The following is a 22,470-nucleotide window of genomic DNA, read 5'->3' on the forward strand; positions in this document are numbered from 1 at the left end:
ACATGAAAGCATGGATTTACATTCTTCCTAGTCAGAATTCCCTTCTGAATTCCACCTTTTCCTTTCCTACCTCCCTAAAAGCAAAGAACTCAGTGGGCTCATGTGATATTTTTAGACCACTTTTTAACAACATAATTGTCTCCAAAGCTTGCAGCAATTTGAATTTCCCTGCGGTGAGTTGACACAAAAACTAACACGGAATAAATAAAAAAGTTAACTTATTAATTAATAAAGAGAAGCTACTAAAAGTCCTTATAGAGCTTACAATTCCAAAGTAGCCCTATGGACAACTGTAAGAACCTTGGGAAGTTCGAGATCAGTGAACATGCCATGTACTTCTGGTAGGAGCTACCTGCCTGATGGGTGGTTTTATTCTGGCTCCTAATGGATGCTGAATGGTGTCCCAAGCAGAAGTACTCATCAGGGTAGCTCAAGTCACTGACTATTCCCATTTCTGTTCACACAGTCAGGATAATAAAGCACACCAATTAAAAAATGTTTGCTTAATTGCCATTGTCGTACTGCTGGGATTTCTATTTCAGATTCTTTATACACAGGAGAAAAGAAAGTATTTATGGCCTCTTGAGCAGTATTCAGGCTATTTTCTACTTTCAGTATTTTACATAAACCATATATATGTATTTCTACTGAACTGGTTAAGAATGCTTTTGCCACTGTGATCAAATTTTCCTGAGGGTCCCAGATTGCCCAAAGCACATGCACAGTTAGCTAGGATATGTACATAAATCTGTGGTACTGATTATACATTTTTACTGACTGAGTTAATGAATAAAATTTAGTTTTAGTGTCCCTCCTATTACTCATTCATTTGGTATTCATTGTTTTAACACTGACCATAATGATACCCATTAGGTTTTAAAATGGATGTCATTTATCCTTCCATAAGAATTCCATCATAATTCAGCAAGACAACAATATACTCATTATGATGGATCTTTTCATTAATAAGGTGAATTTGTGTTGGCATTATCCAATATAATATCAGCTGTATTCAAGCATTAATTAACATGCACTTATTTTAAAGTGGTAGTCACCACCTGCTTAGAGCAAAATAAATCCAGAATTGTAAGCTTAAATTCTTCACCACATTCTTCAAGCAAAGTGAAGACATTTCAGTAAATATCCAGTGCTTCCAGTGCTTTATGAAATGCTGCAGTAATAGCATACGTGCCCTAGTATTTATGAAAACTGGGCTTTCCCATGATAGAAAGCAACATGCTGTTAACAGGCGAGAAACCCTGGGACATCATTTTCAAAGACACAGTTGACTGTAGACACTTTGCAGTTATTTCTGCTGCTGTTCTGAGCATTGCAGAACAATCTTAGGTACCTAAACAGTGAATGAGAGACTGGGCTTTCAGCTCTCTGAAGATTTTTATATTTGAATATGAAACTACAGTTATGTTGTAGATATGTCAGAAGGACTTCAATAGGTCAGATCAAAATCTCTTTAGACCAAGGGCTAGACTTTTCTTTCTCATTGAAAAACACAAGAAAAATTGCATAATGTTACTAAGGAAATAATCTGTCATCTCCAATTCAAAAAGTTCTAGATGTATTCAAACTGGCCCAAATTTCTGTACTTGAAAAAATACAGTCTTCTGCTGTGTGGCAGTGCAGAATATCACTACATGTTCTAAATATCTTTAATGCATAAATGGATGTAAATTAGCAAATTTTAAATGTAAATCAAAAATAAAACATGCAAAATACATACAGGAAACCTACAGAAGAATTTAAATTAGATTTTATGGGTTAAAAACACCAGGAATCTTTTGAAGAAAACAAAGAAATACTTTTTTTATGGGTCTACTCTAAGTTTTTACTTTAGCTGCTTGTCATGAAGCATTTCATAGATCTATAGAATAACCATTTTCTAAATGCAGCATTTAGCTATACAAAGTACCAAAAGACAGCCTGAAAGAACTATCATGAAAAAATCTCAAGAGGAAGTCAAAGGTGCATTACATTTTGGAACGTATAATGTGATCAGAGTAAAGTTACTTCTCTGTACAATATATCTACAGATAATTGCCCAGAACTATCTTACTTCTCAAAAACAAGTATATTAAAAAACCTTCAAAGTCATGGGAATCAAAGTAGACAAAAAAAATCTAAATAATGATTTACAAGAAAAGTAGCTCAATCTAAGTTATTCATATTTGCCTAGAACAATGCTCTCATAGACATCCAAGTATATAAATGGCAGACTGAAAGCACACTGTAGTCAGTATTTATAAACACATATAAAATAGGTGAAAAGCTGCTGCTTTCATTATTTTAAATAACGAATCTCATAACTTTTCTACCACAAAAACTTGCACTGAAAGTTAGGAAGCTTTTTTCTTATGTCATTTCAATTTTGCCCGTAACTTTCAGAAAAACATTATATTTGTAACTCAGTAATGTGCTATGTCATATATTTTCAAACAGGTTTCACAGATTGATGAGGCCACACCTGAATGGTGAATTTGATTCAAAATTTAGACAGTGCAGGGACAGTCAAGAGAAACTCTGAGATTTGGAGAGCTCTTTTGCCTATCCCAAATATTTTTGGCTATCATTTATTTTCCTTGAATACTTGAAGCAAAACCATGTTTTGTTGCATGCTGCTCTGGGAAGGCCTGCTAATGAGTCTGGTGATTTACTGATAGAATCATCTATTTGACCATCCTTATGGTAGGAGTAAGAGATTCTGAGTTATCCTGGAACCATTAAGGTTCGAAAAGACCTTTGTGATGAATATAGTTCATCAATGTAATGCTGCCAGGTCCACCACTAAACCATGTCTCTAATCACCCCATCTACACATTTTTGAATGTTTCCAAGTATGGCGATTCCACTACTTCCCTGGGCAGTTTGTTCCAATGCTAGACCACTCTTTCAGTGAAGAAATGTTTCCAAATATCTAATCTACACCTCCTCTGGCATAACTTGTTGCTCTTTCCTCTTGTACTGTCGCTTATTACCTGGAGAAAAGATCCATGGCCACCTGTTAATATCCTCCTTTAAGGTGGTTAAAGAGAGCAGTAAGGTCCTCCTGAATGTTTTCTCCATGGTAAACAACTCCAATCTGTTACCAAATGTTAAGATTTTTACACTACTCCAAGTGTCTTTTCAGAATAACAGGAAGAAAATTGCAGTGACATTACCTCAAAGGCACACTGCAGTTACTCAGCCAACTCCATTAATGCCAAAGAGGATCACACTTTCCAAATTCAGAAACAAAGTATCTCTCTATGATGTTTCTAATGGAAAATTTGAGAATGTTTAGTGAAAAAAAAAACAAAGCAGTATTTTAATGAACCATTGCCAGCTATCTCTAACATAAAAGCTTGAGAGCTTTTTGAGAAAAGTTACCCTGATCATTCCTCTATTTAATTTTCTGTAATTTTTAATCTCATGTGGCAGTTCTTATTCTCTTTCATCCTTTGTATTACATGTTCATATTTTTGTTCAACAAATGACATGCATGTATAAAGTGATTTTTATTCAAATGTATAGGTATACTTATCACCTATTTGATATAAAACAAAAGACACAGAAAAATGACAAAAATTGATTCTGTGCTTCTACCTAACTGAGCTAATGCATCACCTATGAAAGAGAGGAAAAATTCACTGGGCCTCATAGGACTGAAGCTGAAACTTGGCAAAAAAAACTGCAGAAAGTTCTTTCTCAAAAAGAACTTTTCATCACAGCAGACTAAACAGAATTAGCTCACACATTTAGATAATAAGACACATCTGACCAAACAATGTATCTATTTATTTGCTTAGCTTTAAAGGCATCTGTTGTTACAAATCTACTTTCTAAGTTAAAAAATGTGGCTTTGGTCCACTAGTTTTATTAATTCCGACTGCTCAGGTTTATTAACTTAGGAAATCTTTCTACAACTAATAAGAACAGAATACTGATCTATTATTTTCTTTTTCATGTCACTTTTTTAATTTTTCTGTCGGTGTTTTTTTTAAAACTTGGCAAATATTTACAATTACTAGGTATGTGTACAGCTCTGTATTGTTGCATTTAATTTAAAATATGTAAGAAGAAAAATTTCTTCTCTAATATGACAGACTTTGATCATCTAAGCTTCAAATAACTTCAAAGTAAATGAAATACTGTGTTGTGTTTTTTCTGGAGCACAGAAGATAGAATATTGACAGAAAACTACAGATTACTATTCACTGTATTTATATCCATTAATATTTCTGCAAACAAGCTACCTAGTTCATGGCACAGCAAACTTAGAATTGTGTGATGTTTTGTCTTAGTAACTTCATGGTCAAGTACGTGCTGCAGTAAGGGAGAGCTCACCAGGACATGTGTCAGGAAACCTCCTGGCACGAAGAGATGCACAGCCACGGAGAGGATTGTACTGACTGGCTAATTGCACAGCCTAAAGACTTTTGTTTAAAGTACTGTTCACTCCAGGTCACACCTTCAGAGCATGCTGGAGCTATCCTACAGATAACTGAGACCCGGTTCAGGAATATATACAGCTATTTATCTTCTTCAATTTCAGTTTAAAAACTGAATCATAACCAAAATCATCTTCTAGGATTTTAAACTGAAGGGATGTATCTCTGGCCTTGTTATTTCTAATAAATAAAATATACTTGAAATCCTCAACAAAAAAAGCCTAGAATAAAACTGACACAGAAAGTTGATAAAATGGCTGCCTTCACTGTGAAAAATTTTCCTGTCTCTAAAATGAATTGAACTAGCCAAGGAATTGATCCCGAAGTGCCAAGTATTTAATGATATTTGATACTTACAGCTTCAAAATCTTGTAATAAAATAATGAAAAATATTGGTAATGTTACAGTTCTTCTATTCTGTCCATTTTTCTGAGGAAGTTAGCGCTGGAAAACAAAGTGATAGACCTAAGAGGGCCATGTGGCAGCAGCTCCCTGGCCGTAGAGATCTTCAGACAACTTTCCCAAGCCTTTCTGCAAAAGGCTGTAAGAAGACCAGAGAAAAGAATGAGAAACAAATCTTATCTTCACTTGCTGCACCTGTTGTTGTGAACATGTGGATTATTTTATGGAGATTTGTTTACAAAAGGGTGGTTTCTTAACTGGCCAATGGTGATGCTGTTTGGATGGAAGGACCAATTGGGTCCACCTGTATCATGATTGTCTGTAAGGGTGAGGGGTTTCTTAACAAGTATAGTATAATAAAGTGATTGATCAGCCTTCTGAGAATCATGGGGTAAATGCTAATTATTACCTGGCTGGGGACCTGTGACAACAGGGCCAAACATATATCACTCTCTGCAATCAGAAAAAAAAATTATTAACCTGTATTGCAACAGAGAGTGCCTGTGAAACTGAAAAGGTATGTAGATACCAATCACAAATTCATCCAGCCAGGGGTGGTACTGCATCTATTGTCGGGAACATTCTAGCAAACTATGGAATGTTAAGGCAGGCTCATGAAAAAACCCACAAAAACACAAAACAAACTCACCAAAAATAAGTCCAAATCCATTCATTTGAGTAAAATAATCATCTATCTCTACTCATGCATGCTATCTGCTCTTGCTGCTGTCACTCCTGTCAATCTAAAGTTGATAGGTAATGGCCCTATGATTCAGGGAAACTGCTGAAGTGTGTACTCAGGTTTCAGTTTGAGAGATGGGTTCATTTATCATCACAATAAACTATTACCATTGATAGGTTACAACACATTGAAGAGACAGTCAGCCTAACTCGCTCAACTCAATTACCTCTGGAGGTGCCTCTAGGAGACGAGCACTGCTTTGCAGGTAATATTCCATCATCCAACAAAACACTTGTTCAATAATTCACTGCAGTTCAGCTTAGGGTTCTAGCACATGATTATCCCTTCCATATACCAAATATTGATGTCTTAGCCCTTTTGTATCTTGGGTGCAAGAAGACAAATAAAAAATCATTCTACAGTTATGGTAATCCACACTTCTAAAAACTTATTAAATATTTTAAATTCCCACTTTTTAAAGAAAGATATTGTATTAAGCTAGAGTCTCTCTGGAAAATAAAACCTCTTCTATCATCATTCTCTTCTATTAGATATCATCTTACAGTATGCAAACTTACTAGGAATGTTAAGTATCGGATCTCATTTTGCTTTCTAGAGATTTCACAAAGCAGTATGAGTCCATTCAGAGTAGTCAGGGTATATGAGACATGGGATAGGGTACATGAGGCACAAGATCTACAGGATTTAAAGAATGCTTCATCCTCTGTTCAGGTATTAGATCAAAGCATGATACTCAGTATTAATACTATTAGAATGATGACTCAATGAAAACAGAAGTTACAACTAAGCAAATAATTCAAGCTTCTGATCACTACTGTACTACTTACCTGTCAGTTCTGGTTGCCATTTCATTATTCAATTCCTTGGCTGTTTATCACAGCCATAATGATTACTGCTTCCCATAAACTAACACAAAAAATCATTACTTCACATACACTTTGAATATCAGTTTGGGTTTTCTTTCACTAATGTCTTAATTGAATTAGTATGATTTTCAACCATTTATACCACCTTTACATCTTCTGTACTCTTATTAGTAATGCTGCTTTTTATTTGAAAAATCAGCAACTCCTGCCAATATTTTGTTTTATAAACAAACAACATTTTTGTTAATACAATAGATGTAAAATACTATTTACCAAGTTAGTTGGATTAGGTCTCCCAAATCTGTGAATTCATTAAAAATTCCCGTAACATCCATACAATAAAATATGAGTCCCATAAATCCACCACACAGACTTCCTAATTGCATGTACACATGGATGATTAGCACTTGGATTTGGGCACCTGTGCTACACCTGTTTGATTTTAAAAATTCTTAATGACACAAGGTAGCGTGTCAATCCAGCTTAGGTACCAAAACATAGTTTCTAAGGACAGATGTAGAATAGCAAGGCTAATTCCTATATGTAAAATGGAAACAACAGAATTTATCCATCTTGTAGAGAAGCTGCATGTAAGGACAATTTTGAGATTGTCAGATGCTAGTGAGCATGTCAAACTTCAAAAAAAATATAGCACAGATTGAAAATGCAACAAATGGTTTGTGCTAAAGGCTGTTTCCCTTGAGCACCATCAGAAATTCTCAGTATTTCTGCCCTGCCACATACTGCCTTTCTGATATGGAAAGCAAAATTGAACACCACAAAATACAAAACTAAAGCTCAGTGGTATCATGCAGTGTTACTAATGAGTTATTTAAATTCAACAATTTAAATTACATTTTATTTCAAGATTTTGTAAATCATTTAAATTTGACGTAAATTGGGGGGGGGGGCAGGTAAATCAGACATAAATTGTGGTTTATTTATTCATAAATGGAAATCTGGAAACTAAACATAAAACTAACTCTTTATGGCTCTCAACATTTTGAGAACAACTATTCAGTAGTTCCCAAGTATAACCTTTTGGTGATGGGCACAAATTCCTTCATCACATCCTGTGTAACCCAATATGAACTAGATGTTTGGACTATAAATTCCCTCTGATTAATCTAAGTGAGTAAAACTTGATTAAACACAGGTACTCTGTGATGAGCAAGGAACTCTAAATATAGTTTTCAAAGCAAACACTTATTTGCTAGTGAAGTATTTAGCATGCACTAAATATATATAAGTATGTATATAAGAGGAATGAAATATAAGAAGAGCAAAACCCCTACATATTCTTCCTTTCATAAATTTCAGTTTTCTTTTGCAGTCATTAAGTAACCACTGTTCAATCTAGCTATCTCTAGCTAGGGAATCATAATCACCATATAGGTTTGCATGGTGATAAGCCCTCACTACAAACAACCAGCTATATAAATTCTTCCTAAGTCAAAGCCTTTTTTTCTTTATCTTCCTCTTCTTCAGATCCTTCATTATTTTGGTATTTGTGATCAAAGAAATCAGAGAGTAAGACTTCACAAGCTGGAAAGCATATTCCCCCAATTTACTTCCTTCTTCATTATTTCCTATCACCCCTCAGTGCTCTCACTCTAGCATTCACTTCCCTTCTTTTGTGAAACTGCCTTATTTTCTGCTTGTTTCTCCATTTTTCAACTGCCTCTATTGATTGAAACCCTTGCCTTCAAGGCAGACTTGGGTAAGCAGGTAACACAAAGGACACTAGAGATTTATGAAATAATTTCACCAACAGTAAATTTTCTCTTTTATCTAGGGTAGTGTAAGATGATTTTAGCACTAAGAAATTAAATGTAACATGGGATACATGAAATACTGCAGTCAGTGTTCTCAGCTAGGCAGAGTCTGAGCCCTGTTTCAACCCATTTCCAGGGCGCAAGGAGGCTGTAACAGTCTACTGGGTATCCTTAATTTCCTTGTAATCACAATAATGGCTGTACTTGAACCATCCCAACAGGCTACCCAAGCATCATTAAAAGCATTAACGAGGAACAAAGTGTGCAAAATTTACTTATCTCTTGGTGGTTCTTTACAGTCATGGGTTGCTGAGCCCCAGGTAGGACGGTACTAATATTGTTGCCCTTTTTACTGGGAATCAAGACAAATTTGGCAAGCCACAGCAGTGAAAGAATGAGAGACCTACCCCTGTCCATTTCACGGTGCCAAACTGAAACAATATTTCAAGAAAAATAAAGACTCTAAACCAAATAATGAAATACAAATTAAGTAAACTTAAAGAAAACATCAGGTGTGGTTCAAATCCTTAAAATATTTTCCTCTTCCCTTGGATGTCTGCTCTGTCTCATCTTTTCCATACCTGACTCTGCCTATTATCTCAATTTTTAGAAGCTATATTGAAATAATAAATAAAATACTAATAAAATAAATGGCCCATTTGGTATAAATTGAAGACAACTCCACACTGTCTACTGAGTCTGATTACTATGGTGACTTGGTTTGGTCAGGTCAGTTTAGATTGTCATTTAAAATAAAACAGCATTATTTAGATCAGTTTAATGTTACTTGTTATAAAACGAAAAACATCAATAAACTAAAAAATCTTTTTCTTAGAAGAATGCATTCCAATGTGAAAGAGAGAAGATACTGAAGTAGCTGTCTTTAAAAAAATTATTTTTAATTTATGTTTAACTGAATTTCTTTAATTTCCTGCCATAAGTTGGCTGTTGACTATTTAAAAAAATCTGAAATTTTCAGCAACTCTGAATAACTTCAGGGGTGTTGGAAGGACATTTCTTGCATACTATGTACTGCTGATGCTTATTACTGTTTCTTTTCTAGATATGGATAACATGCATATAACCCAAGTATTACATCCTACTCATACTTACAATAAATATATTAAGAATCATTAAATGTCCCTACAAAATTGGTTTTGTTATGTTATACCTTACACTTGTGGATCACATTCCCTACTCTGTTCCCAATTCACTGTTGCAAGCTTGGTGATGTGCTTTGCTACACATTCAAAACTGGTGATGACACTTTCATGTTCAGATGGTATAAAAAAGGCAAATTCATCACAAAATACTGGCCTTACCATCACACAGTGAGCAGACACTTCAAGCACTACCATTAAGTCACTAAAGGGTAACCTGCTTAAATTTGGACAAACCATATACATTAGGGAACAAAATCTCCTACTGATGGCCTAAACTGTCCATACAACCTGAAATAATGTGTTTTCTTGCAAAGATGCAGAAGTAGACATCATATCAGCCCACCTAAGCTGCAATACTTTGCTTTCCTGACAATAGTATGCTTACAAAAATCAGTCTGTTGGCTGAATTTGACAAAGCTGAGTGTTGGAATTCTCTAGGCTAGATTACTTCCATCAGGCCAAATAATTTCAGAAACAACTGATGGTAAAAACAGTCGCTTCCAACTACAATTTAATTTGTAGTAGTTAAAAATTTAACATCCATTTATACCAAAAAGTATTATGCTAGATTGCTTTCCTTTTTTAGGCAGGCACTAAAAGTAAAGGAGTTGTGGGTCTTTGTAACAGCATCATGTCCTATGAACAAGAAAATCTTGAGATCTGAAACCATGACAAAACCATGATGAAGCTTTCTGGGCTTAGATGCATTCATAATTCAGGACAATTGATCCCAGCATTTCAGTTCCAGCTGATTATTGTATTATTTATGCTTCCTTATATTTTGGGTCTCAACTCCATCCCTTCCCCCGTGAGAGCCATAGATTGCAATTTGCTTGCATTATTCTGCCTTTTGTATCAGAATTGCCTAAGAAATGAAAACAAATGGAAGGAAATAAACATAAAAGCTATGAAGACCTAGTTCATTATTATTTTATAATTAAATTTTTAATCCTATGAGGTATTCTAGGCAGTCTGTAATAGATAATATGTCACAAAACAAACTGCTCACTCTATCCCAATCTAGTTTTCCACAAGTGAAGTACTTTTAAAAAGCTGACAGACTTTTAAAATTTGTATGAATTGACTACAGGCTTATTACAGTGTCTTCATTTCTGGACTCAAAGAAACAATGACTTAGTGAAGTCAGCAAATAGGTTATTACCAAATAGCTAGTTATAAAATAAAAGGAAAATAAACGAAGGGACAGGGTCAAAACCTTTCCCCTCCTGTTCTGTATGCACAGACTCTACATAAACTTTCAGCTGCTGTCTTGGTTTTAACTAAAAGTCAGAGAAAGAACAATACCTATCATATGACTGCTTTATGTCTATGGAATTGACAAACATGATGTCCCAGAACTTTTCCAAGAGATAACAAAGCTTAACATTGAAACACCTTTTACTTTAATTTTCAACATGCTCTGACTTCACAAAGGATCAGCGTATATTAACCTTACTTATAGTGAATGGGATCATACTGTACAACTAATTTAAATTATTCCTGTAAAACAGGGTTGGAATCAAGAAACATCTCAATCCAAGTCTGCCAGTATGCATATAGTGGTCTGGAGAAAATGTGGTTTAGGGTTTCCATCATGTTGTTTGCAGTTCGAGTAATGGCAGCATTAGTGGCTGTTCAAAGGCCAGACAGAAAAGTGGGAGGGGTATTATGTGCTGTGCATTGAGACCTAACAATGTCCAGAGATTTGAATTCTAAGATGAAATCCACTTAAGGACTAAATTAACCTGCAACTGCTGACACTAATGATCTGAAAAAGGCAAGGTAAATCTCCACCTTCGCATTAAAGCTTGCCCTTGGCAGAGAAAGGAAGGTAAAACTTACAGCTGCAGAAAAAAAATAAAGCATGTACCCAGAGATGGAAGTTTCCTCACAGAACTTCAAGTGGCCTCAGCCACCTCTCATGCGTGTGTCATGGAGGGGTGGGAAGGGGTGTCATATGTTTAGATATGTTGAATATTATATTTACTTTTATCTAATGATAGGGAGCTTCTAGTCATCATACAAATTATCAAATTGCTTTATGATGAGGTATCAAAAAGGCAGTGTGTATACGTAACGTTAGACTTTCAAAATACCCCACACACCTAACACTTCTGAATTGATTTTAAAGAAACAAATGTTTCACATTATCCTGCTGAGTTGGGTATCTAATTTTTAATTTATTCTATACTTTCTTTTCAGTGCTCTGATCAAATATTATCATACTATAACTCATAACACTTTCAGGCAAATTAATAAAATATTTTAGCATGGACACATGTTTAAAAGAAACTTAGAGATCCATTGTCAAAACAATTGAAGAAACTGCTTACTAAAAGAAAATGGGGCTTTCAAATACCTACAATGTAATTAGAGTTTCTAGAATAATGCAATTTTTCAGATTCTAGAAGGTCTAACACAGCCCAATTCCTCATGATTGCTGCAATTCTTAGTTCAGTAGGCTATGAGAAGGTAGGCAGGCGAGAATATAAACTGCTTTATGATACCTACTAAAACCTTAATACTAGCCATTTTAAATCTGTTCTCTCAAATTATCCACTAGGTATTTTATTTCTACAAATTAAATTCCACCAGATTACTCCCAAACGTATTCTGCATCAAAAACATTGTTCAATTTTCCAGTTCAAATGCATATTATATGGCTTTTTAAAAAATTATACAATGAAGTTTAAGTTCTGGTAACAGCACATATATTTAGAAGACTAAAAGGGTATGGTAATGTGGTATTAGTTTGCTCATGTTTTTGTCCCACTCTGACATAAACAAGAATTCTGTACCATCTACAGCCTCTTGTTATTTAGAATGTCTCCTTCGAGACACAAAGACCAGTATCACATAGCCTAGCACCACCCAGATTTAAATGAAAAAGAAAAAGCTGAAAAGGCTGCACAGGGGTATTCTATTTATAATGTTTATTTTCTTTCAAAAGAGGCAGTTGGAGATGGATGTAAAACAATCAGATAGCACACATATGTCAATCAATACTGTGCAGGCACACACATGACATGTCAACTTCATATTAAAAGAAATATTTGATATAAGTTTTTTGAGCTATATTTGAAAACTAGGAAATGCAGGATGGTTACTACCTATATTCAATTTTATTTTGGGGAATATAATTTAAAAGAAATAATTTTAGCAATATAGAGGAGAGGCAGCTTTCTGTGATACAAGATTTATAAATTACAAAAGAAGTGTACATCTTGATAAAAGATTTCCTCAATTTTTTTATATGTTTCTTGAAACAAAAATTCTTAAAGAATTTGCATGTTTTGACATACCAATTATTCTACAGCTAGCAGTTATTCTCAAGAAAGGATGTTTTTATCTAGATTCAGCTATTTGGTTTTATTCAGTTTCAGCTATTTAGAGAAATGTTTTATTGAGTTTACAAATAAGGACTCTCAATATTCTATTTCCATTTCCCTTTCCATAGCATAAATCATCTGGCCTAGGCATGTCATTACTACTATAGTTTACATGATGCAACATGACAGTTAAGATGTACTGTGGTAATTTGAGTGCTTTCACTGTTATTGTAGTATCAAAAATTTATATGGTTCAGTTATTAAGGCAAATTGCTTCATTCATACAGTGATATCTGACAGTAACCACAAAGGACCTCCAAATTACACTGAAAAAATATCTTCCACATTCAAATAATGTGTGCATATTCCTACCATTATTTCACTCACTGACTAGAAGCAAGATGGAATTCTGGAAGGAAAAGTATCAGTTCACATTTCATGCACTATCATAGAAGAAACTCCCCCTTGCCCAGCTAAGTGATCCTGACTCTCTTTAACAATTTATGAACAGGATGCCCAATTCTTTGGAATGATGTTATTTAATTTCAATGTGCTCACTTACCTTCTGTCATGTTGATTTTCAGCCAACAGGAAGAAATAAATAAATAAGAGATTGACTAGCCTGAAGAGACTACAAAGGAAAATGTGCTCAAATACATCAGTGTTAGCATTTCTGATAAGTTGTAGCATAATCAGGTAAAGAAGATGGAAAGCTGTTAAGCTTTCTTCACATTTAAGACTCATTCAGTCTTCAACTGTACTCTCTGGAAAAAAATGAGATTTTAATGAAAGTATTTTGGATTTGATATTAACCTGTGGGATGTGAATATGTGTGTACATACACACTTACATACACACAGACTTAAATAAACACATTAGAACTGTCACAAAGCTCACAAGAGCATTTTCTGAGTTCCAGGGCAGAGAGCTCCCCACACACAAGTTTCCTGAAAAACATTAAACACCCCCACAACATCTGATACACAGCCTGCATCTCTGAAAAGCAGATGAGGGAACTGGTTTTCAAAGCAGAGAACAAGGTGGGAAGAGAACAGGCCAAACTGAACCACACACCAGCTAGTTCATTCAAAAACCAATGCTGTGAACCAGCTGCACTTTTCTAGCACCTGACATCAAGAGACCAAAGAGGGCTCAAGGTAGAAGATACTTAATTAATTTTTTCTAGGTAACTTTTTGCCTCAAAAGGTGATTCCTTTCTGCTTGCAATTTTGCCAGTCAAATAGCTAACCAATTTTATCCTCCCTCAGTTCCACCCCCCTTCAAAGCCTTACATTTTTTCTCAATAAATCAAATTACTGTTTAGGCAAGTACCACCTGCACTTACTTTGTTGCCCAAATAAGAACTGGGAGCACTCCAATAGTAAATCTGTGGCAGTACTTTTTGCGCAGCCACGTTGCTGATGCTAAGCTGCTGATGCCCATCAAATCTCTTTTGCGTGGGGATAACTCTGATGTGACCTGGTAAGTCAGTCAGATACCAACCATTCATGTCTTCTATCTAAAATGATAGGAAAATAAATAAATAAAACCTTCATTTCAGTAAGAATCAGAGCATAAATAATTTCAATAGTCACAGCCTCTCATTCTTCCATTTTTTAAAAAACTAATACGGTTTAACAGCAGTGTATGAACCACTGAAAACACAAAGTAAAATCAGCAAACATTTCTTATTGTCTATGACTGGGAATTTTAACTTCTCAGTTTGAAAGAACTGCAAGTATTTGCATTCTGTGCTTCATGGTTCAGAGCAAGAAGGAAATTCCATCATACAAACATGTGTAAGAATATCTACAAATATTTTGCAGGTTTTCAGTAAATAATATCAGTCACCAATTGTGCAGAAAATGAACTGACAAATGGATATACATTTTTCTGATTGCTGTAGACAGCATAATTTATAATATTTTTCCATTCTAAAACCTTACCACTTACAAGGCCAAATATACTTTTAATACTTTTATATATTTTTGGTGCTGGAAAGCACCAGAACTTGAAATCCCATAACTAGAAATGAATCATCAGAGAAGAGCACACTGTTCATACAAAGATGGTTTCTGGAGCCCGGATACAAGCAGAGAAATAAATGAGCTCAGCCATGGAATGGAAAATTTTCCAGTTGCTGGCATGTAAATGAGAACATTAGATATATATGATGTTACTTGCAGACTTCCAGCATAACAGTATGGCCAAAATCAAGATCTAGTAGACCTAGAACACATTTCCCAAACTCAATCTACAGGCATGAATATGTAGCAAACATCCATTTCAGTGGCATCAGTGTCTGAGCTTTGAGAACTAATTTACAGTTTTGAGTACATTTGCAGGCTAAAGACATTTTTCTACAGTATAAATAAGAACAGCAGGTTCATCTCCCTCTCACATCCTTTCCTAGGAACGCAGCATACAAAAGAAATGCATTCAACATGCCCCCTGCAAGGCATTCTTTTCTTACTTAAGCTGTGTGTTGTACATTTAGCATTTCCAAATTCTTAATTACTTCAGGTCTAGAAATTTAATAATTACCTGGAAAAGAGGCCTATGGATACGGAGCATTTAATTAAGGAGTGGCTATGTACACACATTCCAGGACTGTGTTTATGCACATGGCTTCAATTTCTATTGTTATAGCTCCTTTTGTGCTTTTCACTGTTCTAATTGCCCTATTTCAGAATTTTCTCACAAAGAAGAGAGACAAAGCTTACAGGCATTTTCTTAGGGATAAATGGAAAATAAGGGACATGCATGATTTTCTAATAAGAAAAAAACCTAGTGACAATGGTTACTGACAGCACAAAAAGCACAAAGCAATGACATGTATTGGTATGGTATGATTTTTCTTACACTTCTGTAGGTAAAGGGAGAGTGTCTGCAGATGTTTGTTTTCCCAGAGCAGAAACATTCCTCACAGCCTTCAGGATTATTTTGCTGAAGATTGAAGAAACCCGGTTTACAGCGGTCACAGTTTTCTCCTTCAACATGTTCCTGGAAAGGCACATTAGAGTATTGCTTCAGTTGCATAGATGAGAATCAATGATCACTGGCTTTTTATTCTTCAGGAGGACTCTAAAGACATTTATATTAAAGACTTTCTTATTTATGAATGTTAGTAGCAAATCCTTTACACAGTAAAATGTGCTTTGTGGCTGCATGTAAATGATAGGACATGGAATTTAGACATTAAAAGAGTTGTCATTTCTCATCTCTGTGAATGGACATACTTAATTTCAGGTAATAATCTAATTTATATCCTTTACACTTGATAGCCACAGAAGAGAAGGAAGTATGGCACAATGTTATGACCTCAACAACTGTAGGTAGGGCTGGCAAAATCCATGCACATCCAGCTGATGGAAAATACAGGTATGTGGCAGTAGTTGTCACTCAGAATATCAGTTTTTCATAATCTGTCATTAATAGATTAAATCAGGATAAATACAAGTGGTAAACAGACTGCAATTCTTTCCAGAACTACATGTGTTTGCCAGCCATGCAGCCAGGTTTGGAAACTCTTCCCCTGCAGGAAGACAGGCAGTAAATATACATCAGCTATTCTAAATTTGGCATTTTGTAATTATATTTTTCATAGAAATCTTATGTTGTGCATTAAATCCTACTATTTTACACTGTAAATCAATATGTCCTATAGGCAAAATTGAAGCTAGGTTTTCTATGCAGTGTGTGGCAGGAGGCTCATGATATGGTGCTGGCTTAGTAATTCAGTATTTTCCCCAACAGAGCTCAGAAAATTCTTCCCCTTTCAGAGGTATTATGCACAGTCTCCTTAACCCTGGAGACAGTGCTCTGTGGAATGCACACAGGACTGAACTGTTGGCTCTACATCAGCAGAGAACAAGCACATCATAAAAACCCTGCCTACACTGTGCAGTCTAGGATAGCTCAAAATACACAGCTCCAAAGTAAATTCACTGGGAGCCATTTGATAGCCTCTGGGTTAAGATGTAGCAAACCTGGCAAAAACGGGGCAAAGCAGGTGGAGGTATGGGGAGAAAGGATAGCACACATGAATTAAGAGAAAATAGAGACAGTGCACAGGAAGGGGCAACTACCTGATAAAAGTGAGATACAATGAAAAGGTAATAATGTTTTCACCACTAATTATACAGTAAAAATATGTGTAACAAAGTGTCTTTGCTCTGTCTCTACTGCTGTGAGCTATGCTCCTCTTCAATAATATCACACAGACTATTAAACAAACCACAAACATCTTTAATAAAACTCAAGCTTATAAGTCAATTACATTTAACTTCAACATCTCATTAATGTCAAGACTCACATTTTTACATTTTCACCAGAAATCTTGGGATTAATCAATGCCTATTACCAGCATGGTTATGTCAAAATGAGCTGGTTACTCATGCTTCATGTGAATAATAATGTGGGCAACATCTGGACACAGAGATACTCTCACTCTTTATTTAAGAAACTATAATTATGAACACTTTTCCCAAAGGTTTCATACTGTATTGATGTACTTAGTGTGTGCAGAGCGGGAAGAGAAAAATAAAAAGAGAGCTGAAAACCAAACGTGTTAAAATGCAAAGTTGCCTGCTCTGCAGTCACAAACATCATCTGTGAGTAGAAATCCACTGAGCAGGCAGCAAATTCAGTGAATAATAGATAAATAAAATTCAGAGTTGGAAAGGAGATCTAACCTATCCCTAAGCAAATAAAACAATGTTTATCCAACCCCATGTATTTCTCAATACTTTTCAGTGCAGTATTAAGCTATCCAAAGATGAAACTTTGACCACATACCTTCATAAAGTCACAAAGCCTATCCAGTTAGGACTGTTTTCAGTGAAAAGTATATTTAGCAAATGTAAAGCTCATCACAGGTAATTGAAAGATGTGATTAAAAGGGAAGCATTTCCTAAGATCTGCTATTAACCAGACATCCCACTTTATTCTTCATATATAGCATAACTAATCTGATGATTTCAGTGTCCCTTTGACCATATTCTGCTTTGATTTGAATTTGAAGATTGCTAGTGAATTAAATGTTTATGTATCACTATCTCAGCTTTCTACAAAAGGTATCATTTTTCTCCCACAAGCACTTAAAAAGAGATTGGAGGAGAACAAAGAAGACAAAAGATGAACACTGAGGGAAAAGTGGATATAATGAGAACTCTCTGGAATATGAACAATTATTTCTATTCTTTATTTGTTCATTTTGGTCTGCATGTACTAACAGGTCAGTTTGGCTTTACATGAATAACATCATAAGAACCATTAAGCAGTATTTATCTGGTATTTAGCATAATACATCTTCATCAAAGCTCCATTTGAAGCCAGCACATTAAAAAAAATCACCCTTTTATGATCTTCTAGACTTGATGGCTAAGTAATTAGAAATATGGTGTGGATGATTTTATTTCTGACAGAGAGCATGTGGCTGTGACATAAAGTGAGGATTAAGTTAATTCTCTGAGTAGATTTCAGTGCCATTCAGCTGTCAAACCAGAGGTCTATGTGTGTCCACAGCATGAAATTGAAGCATTTTTGTACATTCCTGTATTTAAGAATATCATGTAAGTATTTTTAAATTCTCATTTATTACTAATTCTGTTAACTAAATTTTGGAAGGGAATTCCACAAATACAGTACAGTAAAATTGTTCCACATCACAGTGAGTTGTCCTTTGGGCATATTCATGGTCACTTACTATACTGTAACTTAGAAAGCACAACCATTTCTAAAGCCTTTCTGATAGCTAGGTATTTTATAACTGGATGTATCAGCTTAAAATGTTTTTCGTTTCTACATATCAAGATATAGTTTGGGAGAGATACCAAATGGCACACAGATAAAAACCCTCTTAAATTTTCTTCCTAGAAAATAAGACGTTCATCCTACAGAAAGGATAGATTTTGTTTTTTTAAACATGTTAGAAATTTCTAAACAACCATCCCAAAGCAGGGAAGAATGTCTGCTCCTAAAAGGCAGCATTTTTGTTTTAATAGATCATCAGTTCTCTTCATTTTCTCTTTTTGAAATCGCATTTACAGGTTAGTTTTAGAATCCACAATACTGTAAACATATAATTTCTGAGTAGATGAGGATGGGTCTTGAAACAAATGATTCACAGGCTTTGTAAGTATCCCATATTTCCAAGGACTTGTATGACTGCGAGCACACAAGGCTACAAGTAAATATGTTGATTGAAGTGAGTTTTGAGATGACACAAGACCATGTAGGAATTTGTAGGAGCAAGACCAAGTGTTCTGTGAAAAGTGGCTAACATAGATACTAACACAGCTAGGTAGAACAGTGGAATACTCAGGCATAATGAAAGGGCATACATGCAATCTTTCAGCATCGTGAGTATCTTTCTATGGCTCAGAAGAATTCAACACCCATACCTTGCAGATGCAGGGACCTATGCAGGGGTCATCATTTTCACTGCCCTCAAGGGAGCAGTTGCATGGCAGGCACTCAGGATATCCTGTATAACCCAAGGCACATCGATTGCAGCTTTCTCCTGCATAGCCGGTCTTGCAGTGACAGAAACCAGGCAACAAATCTATGAAAAGAGGGAGAAAACATGAGATATATTTCATTTGTCATTATTATTGTCAGATATGTGTGTTAGAGTGCTCAAAGCAATACCTTTGGTAGGTTTAACATAAGAGGGTGTTTACTGCTGCTCACACCACACTGTATAACTCAGAGTCATCTGAGAGAAGCTAGAATGAACAAGGTAAGAATAGGGCAAGTATACAGTGATTTGAATGCTGACTTTCCAGAAATCTGTGTATTAGAAATCTTGAAAATTGAAACATATCCCAACTTCTTTGCATCTAACAATCCCTTAAAACCTTCTCTTCCATTAATTCATCTAAAGACCTTTCAACATGCTTTTAATTTCAGAATCTGTAAGGCTCCCTAGCAGGGAATTTCACATTTAGCCTTGTATAGTGTGAAAGAAAATACTAGTGTGTGCTAAAATCTCTATTTATTGCTATCTAATTGTTATATCATAGAAAAGAGAAAGTAACCATTCAATTTATCCATGCCATCTGTAATCTCAATATACCTCTATCATATGCTACCAAACATTTTTAATTCATATGCCATAAACTCCTAAGCCTACTCAATATCTCTACGCAGAAACTGCTGTTGTCCTTCTCTGCACTGTTTCCAGTTCTAATAAATTATTTAAAGATGGTGTGCATACTGTAAATTGGTTTGATTTGTTTTCCTGATGGTTTTTTTCAGTTGTTTTTTTTTTAAAACAGTAGGATGTCCTAAGGACCTGTAGATGTTTTTGACTACTGCTGAGACAGAACTAAGATGACAGACCCAAGGCACAGTCCAAGGTAATTCCAAGAGCTGATTCACAATTGATAGTGCTTAATACAGAAATCACTGTGCAAGTAGAACCACTTTTCTCAGGGTTCTACTTTTCCTGTAATTGCTACAAAAATTCATCATTTATTTTACTACCCAGCCACTGACTATCTTGAGATCCTTCTGAACATTTTGCAGTTCTTTCATTTTTCTATGCTGAAAGATTTTGTACTTGCTAACTTTATCACCTTCCTACTCATCCCTTCTCCAGGTTAAATATGAGTATTTTCAACATTTCATATTGATCATCACTGTGAAAATGGTCAATTTATTCTTTTAACCAAGTACTAAGCCATGAAAGAACCTTTTCTCCTTATCCTATTACACTTCCTTTTGTGGATTTCGGTAAAAGATCTCATCAAAACCTTTTGAAAATCAAACTACAGTATTAATCAAATGAGCGCTTGTTCACATATTCATTTAATCCTTCAAACAGATTCATAAGGCAGGCTGTCCTTTACATGAAACACCTAGTCTTGATTTTTGCCCATTTTTCCCATATTTCAGAAATGGTATAAATCCTTTATTGTAGTTCTAGTCATTTCCATGGACTAGAAACCAGACCTTCTGATTCTAGTTTCCTGGAACATCTTGTCTTCCTTTTGGATAAACAGTGTCTATTTAATATTAATGTCTGTTTTAAAAATATTATGAGCTATATTTAATGCCTCAAGCAACTCAATTTTCCCCTACTCAACTCATCCTGAAGCTATGGATAAATATGCCATATGCCTGACAAATTTTGATTCTGCATTTATCAGTTCACTTTAAACCTGACACTACTGTTTGAGGCAGCTCTTCTGACTTGTCCCCATGAATGAAGACTCTCAAGTGGGAAATTCCCTGAGCAATTCTACTCACTATTAAAAAGAATTAATATAGTTTTCAATATAGTTTTTCTGCTGTGTCCCTTTCTTTCTTGAGATGTCCATTTATAATGTGATTACACCTAAACCATATTTAACTCCGACTGCATTTGAATCTCTAGCACTCTGATTGCAAAAGCACCTCTTAGCAACATCTAAGTCTTTAGAAAATTATTCCTTAAAATATGTGTATTAAGAGCATGACTTTCTCGAATATGTCACAATTTATATTTTTCCTATTATCCTCAGTTAGAAATAACTTCTGATTTTCAGTGAGTTTTTTTCTGTTGTTTAAATAGATGTATCTTTTTTTTTGTTAGCTTAATTGCATTGCTTGAATAATTTTGAACCAGATAGACATTCTCTGAATGTCTAATATGCAGTCTATAAACCTTAAGCTTGCCATTAGCAGTCTTGGATTGCTCATTTTTATTTTCCTTTTATAGATTTCCTTGTTTTGATTAAGTTGTTTTTCAAGGAGGCTTTCTCATTCTTACAAGAACGTTGAATTTGACTGCCCTTCAGAAGGAGAGTTTTAAAACAGCCCCTCATGCATAAATCCAGAGGTGCTTCTCCTTTTTATGGCCTCTCTAACTAGCTATTTGAAGAAGCAGCCACCTATAGGAGTTTTAAATTATATTATCTGTTAATCTATACAGAGGTGAAATTCAATCTGTCTCCTCTAACCTTGAAGCCTCTTTGATCTCCTGTAGCACATCATACTGACTGACACCTTCTTGATCTGTCCTAATTATACACAGAATTTCAGTGCATGAAATTTCTGTTACTTACTATCTCAAAGTGATGTGCTCCATGGCTTTTGATGCCCTTGGCTCAGCTGATTCTCAAATTTCTGAGTTATTCTCCTCTCAAAGAGCTACCATCAAGGCCCCTACAGCACAGCAGGACACAAGCTCTTGTAATCTGGGTCAATGCATCCTAACTGGACAATCTGGAACAGAGAAACTTTTGTTCCTTCCAGATGAAAATAGTTGGCTATACTCCAGGGTTCAGCAGTAAAAGACATAGGTAAGCCTACACTTTAGAAGTGAGCTCACCTCATCTGAAAGCTTCAGGAACTCATATCTCACAAACCAAGTCTCAGCAAGCTCAAATTCAACTACATGTCTCAGTATGGAGCTCCCAAATACTCATTTATATCTATAGTCTCTCCCCATTGCCCACTGTCAATTTTTTTTAGCTCCTCAACAAAAACCATCCCTTCTCCTCCTTTTCCTTTCTATGCAGCTATTGAAAACTCTACTTTCACCAGTGCAGCTCAACCCATTCTTATATAGCACATAGATAACCTCAGCACATCACTTATCAAGAGATCTCACACTACACGTGAGAGAGAGGAAGGCAGGAGATTGCTACCTGTCATACATTCTTCCAGCTCTCACACTTGTTGATGCAGTTAGTCTGTGTCCTTGATTTGGCTCCATGCCTTCTCCCATTTACAGCCCTTGTGAGATCTCAGCTCTCCCTGTGTTTCACAGTGTGTAAATTCCTCTCAGGTCCCACTGGTTGTT

General features: G+C 35.4%; 1 protein-coding gene and 1 long non-coding RNA gene across 3 annotated transcripts in view; both read right to left on the reverse strand.

Annotated features, from left to right (window-relative positions):
• Positions 1-22,470, reverse strand: part of LAMA2 (laminin subunit alpha 2) — a 335,231-nt gene that overhangs the window by 179,745 nt on the left and 133,016 nt on the right. For both annotated transcript variants that reach the window (XM_077782208.1, XM_077782207.1), the window contains exons 10-12: positions 19,085-19,245; positions 15,543-15,683; positions 14,026-14,199 (exon numbers count right to left, since the gene is read on the reverse strand). In XM_077782208.1, coding sequence (XP_077638334.1) covers positions 14,026-14,199; positions 15,543-15,683; positions 19,085-19,245 — 476 coding nt within the window. The remainder of the gene's footprint in view (positions 1-14,025; positions 14,200-15,542; positions 15,684-19,084; positions 19,246-22,470) is intronic.
• Positions 3,885-13,283, reverse strand: LOC116183413 (uncharacterized). The gene is made up of 3 exons (XR_004148041.2): positions 13,243-13,283; positions 5,753-5,910; positions 3,885-4,983 (listed from the first exon to the last, which is right to left on the reverse strand). It is a non-coding gene; the product is annotated as an uncharacterized LOC116183413 (long non-coding RNA).

The sequence above is a fragment of the Lonchura striata genome, chromosome 3 (assembly GCF_046129695.1).
Source record: "Lonchura striata isolate bLonStr1 chromosome 3, bLonStr1.mat, whole genome shotgun sequence".
NCBI lineage: Eukaryota > Metazoa > Chordata > Aves > Passeriformes > Estrildidae > Lonchura > Lonchura striata.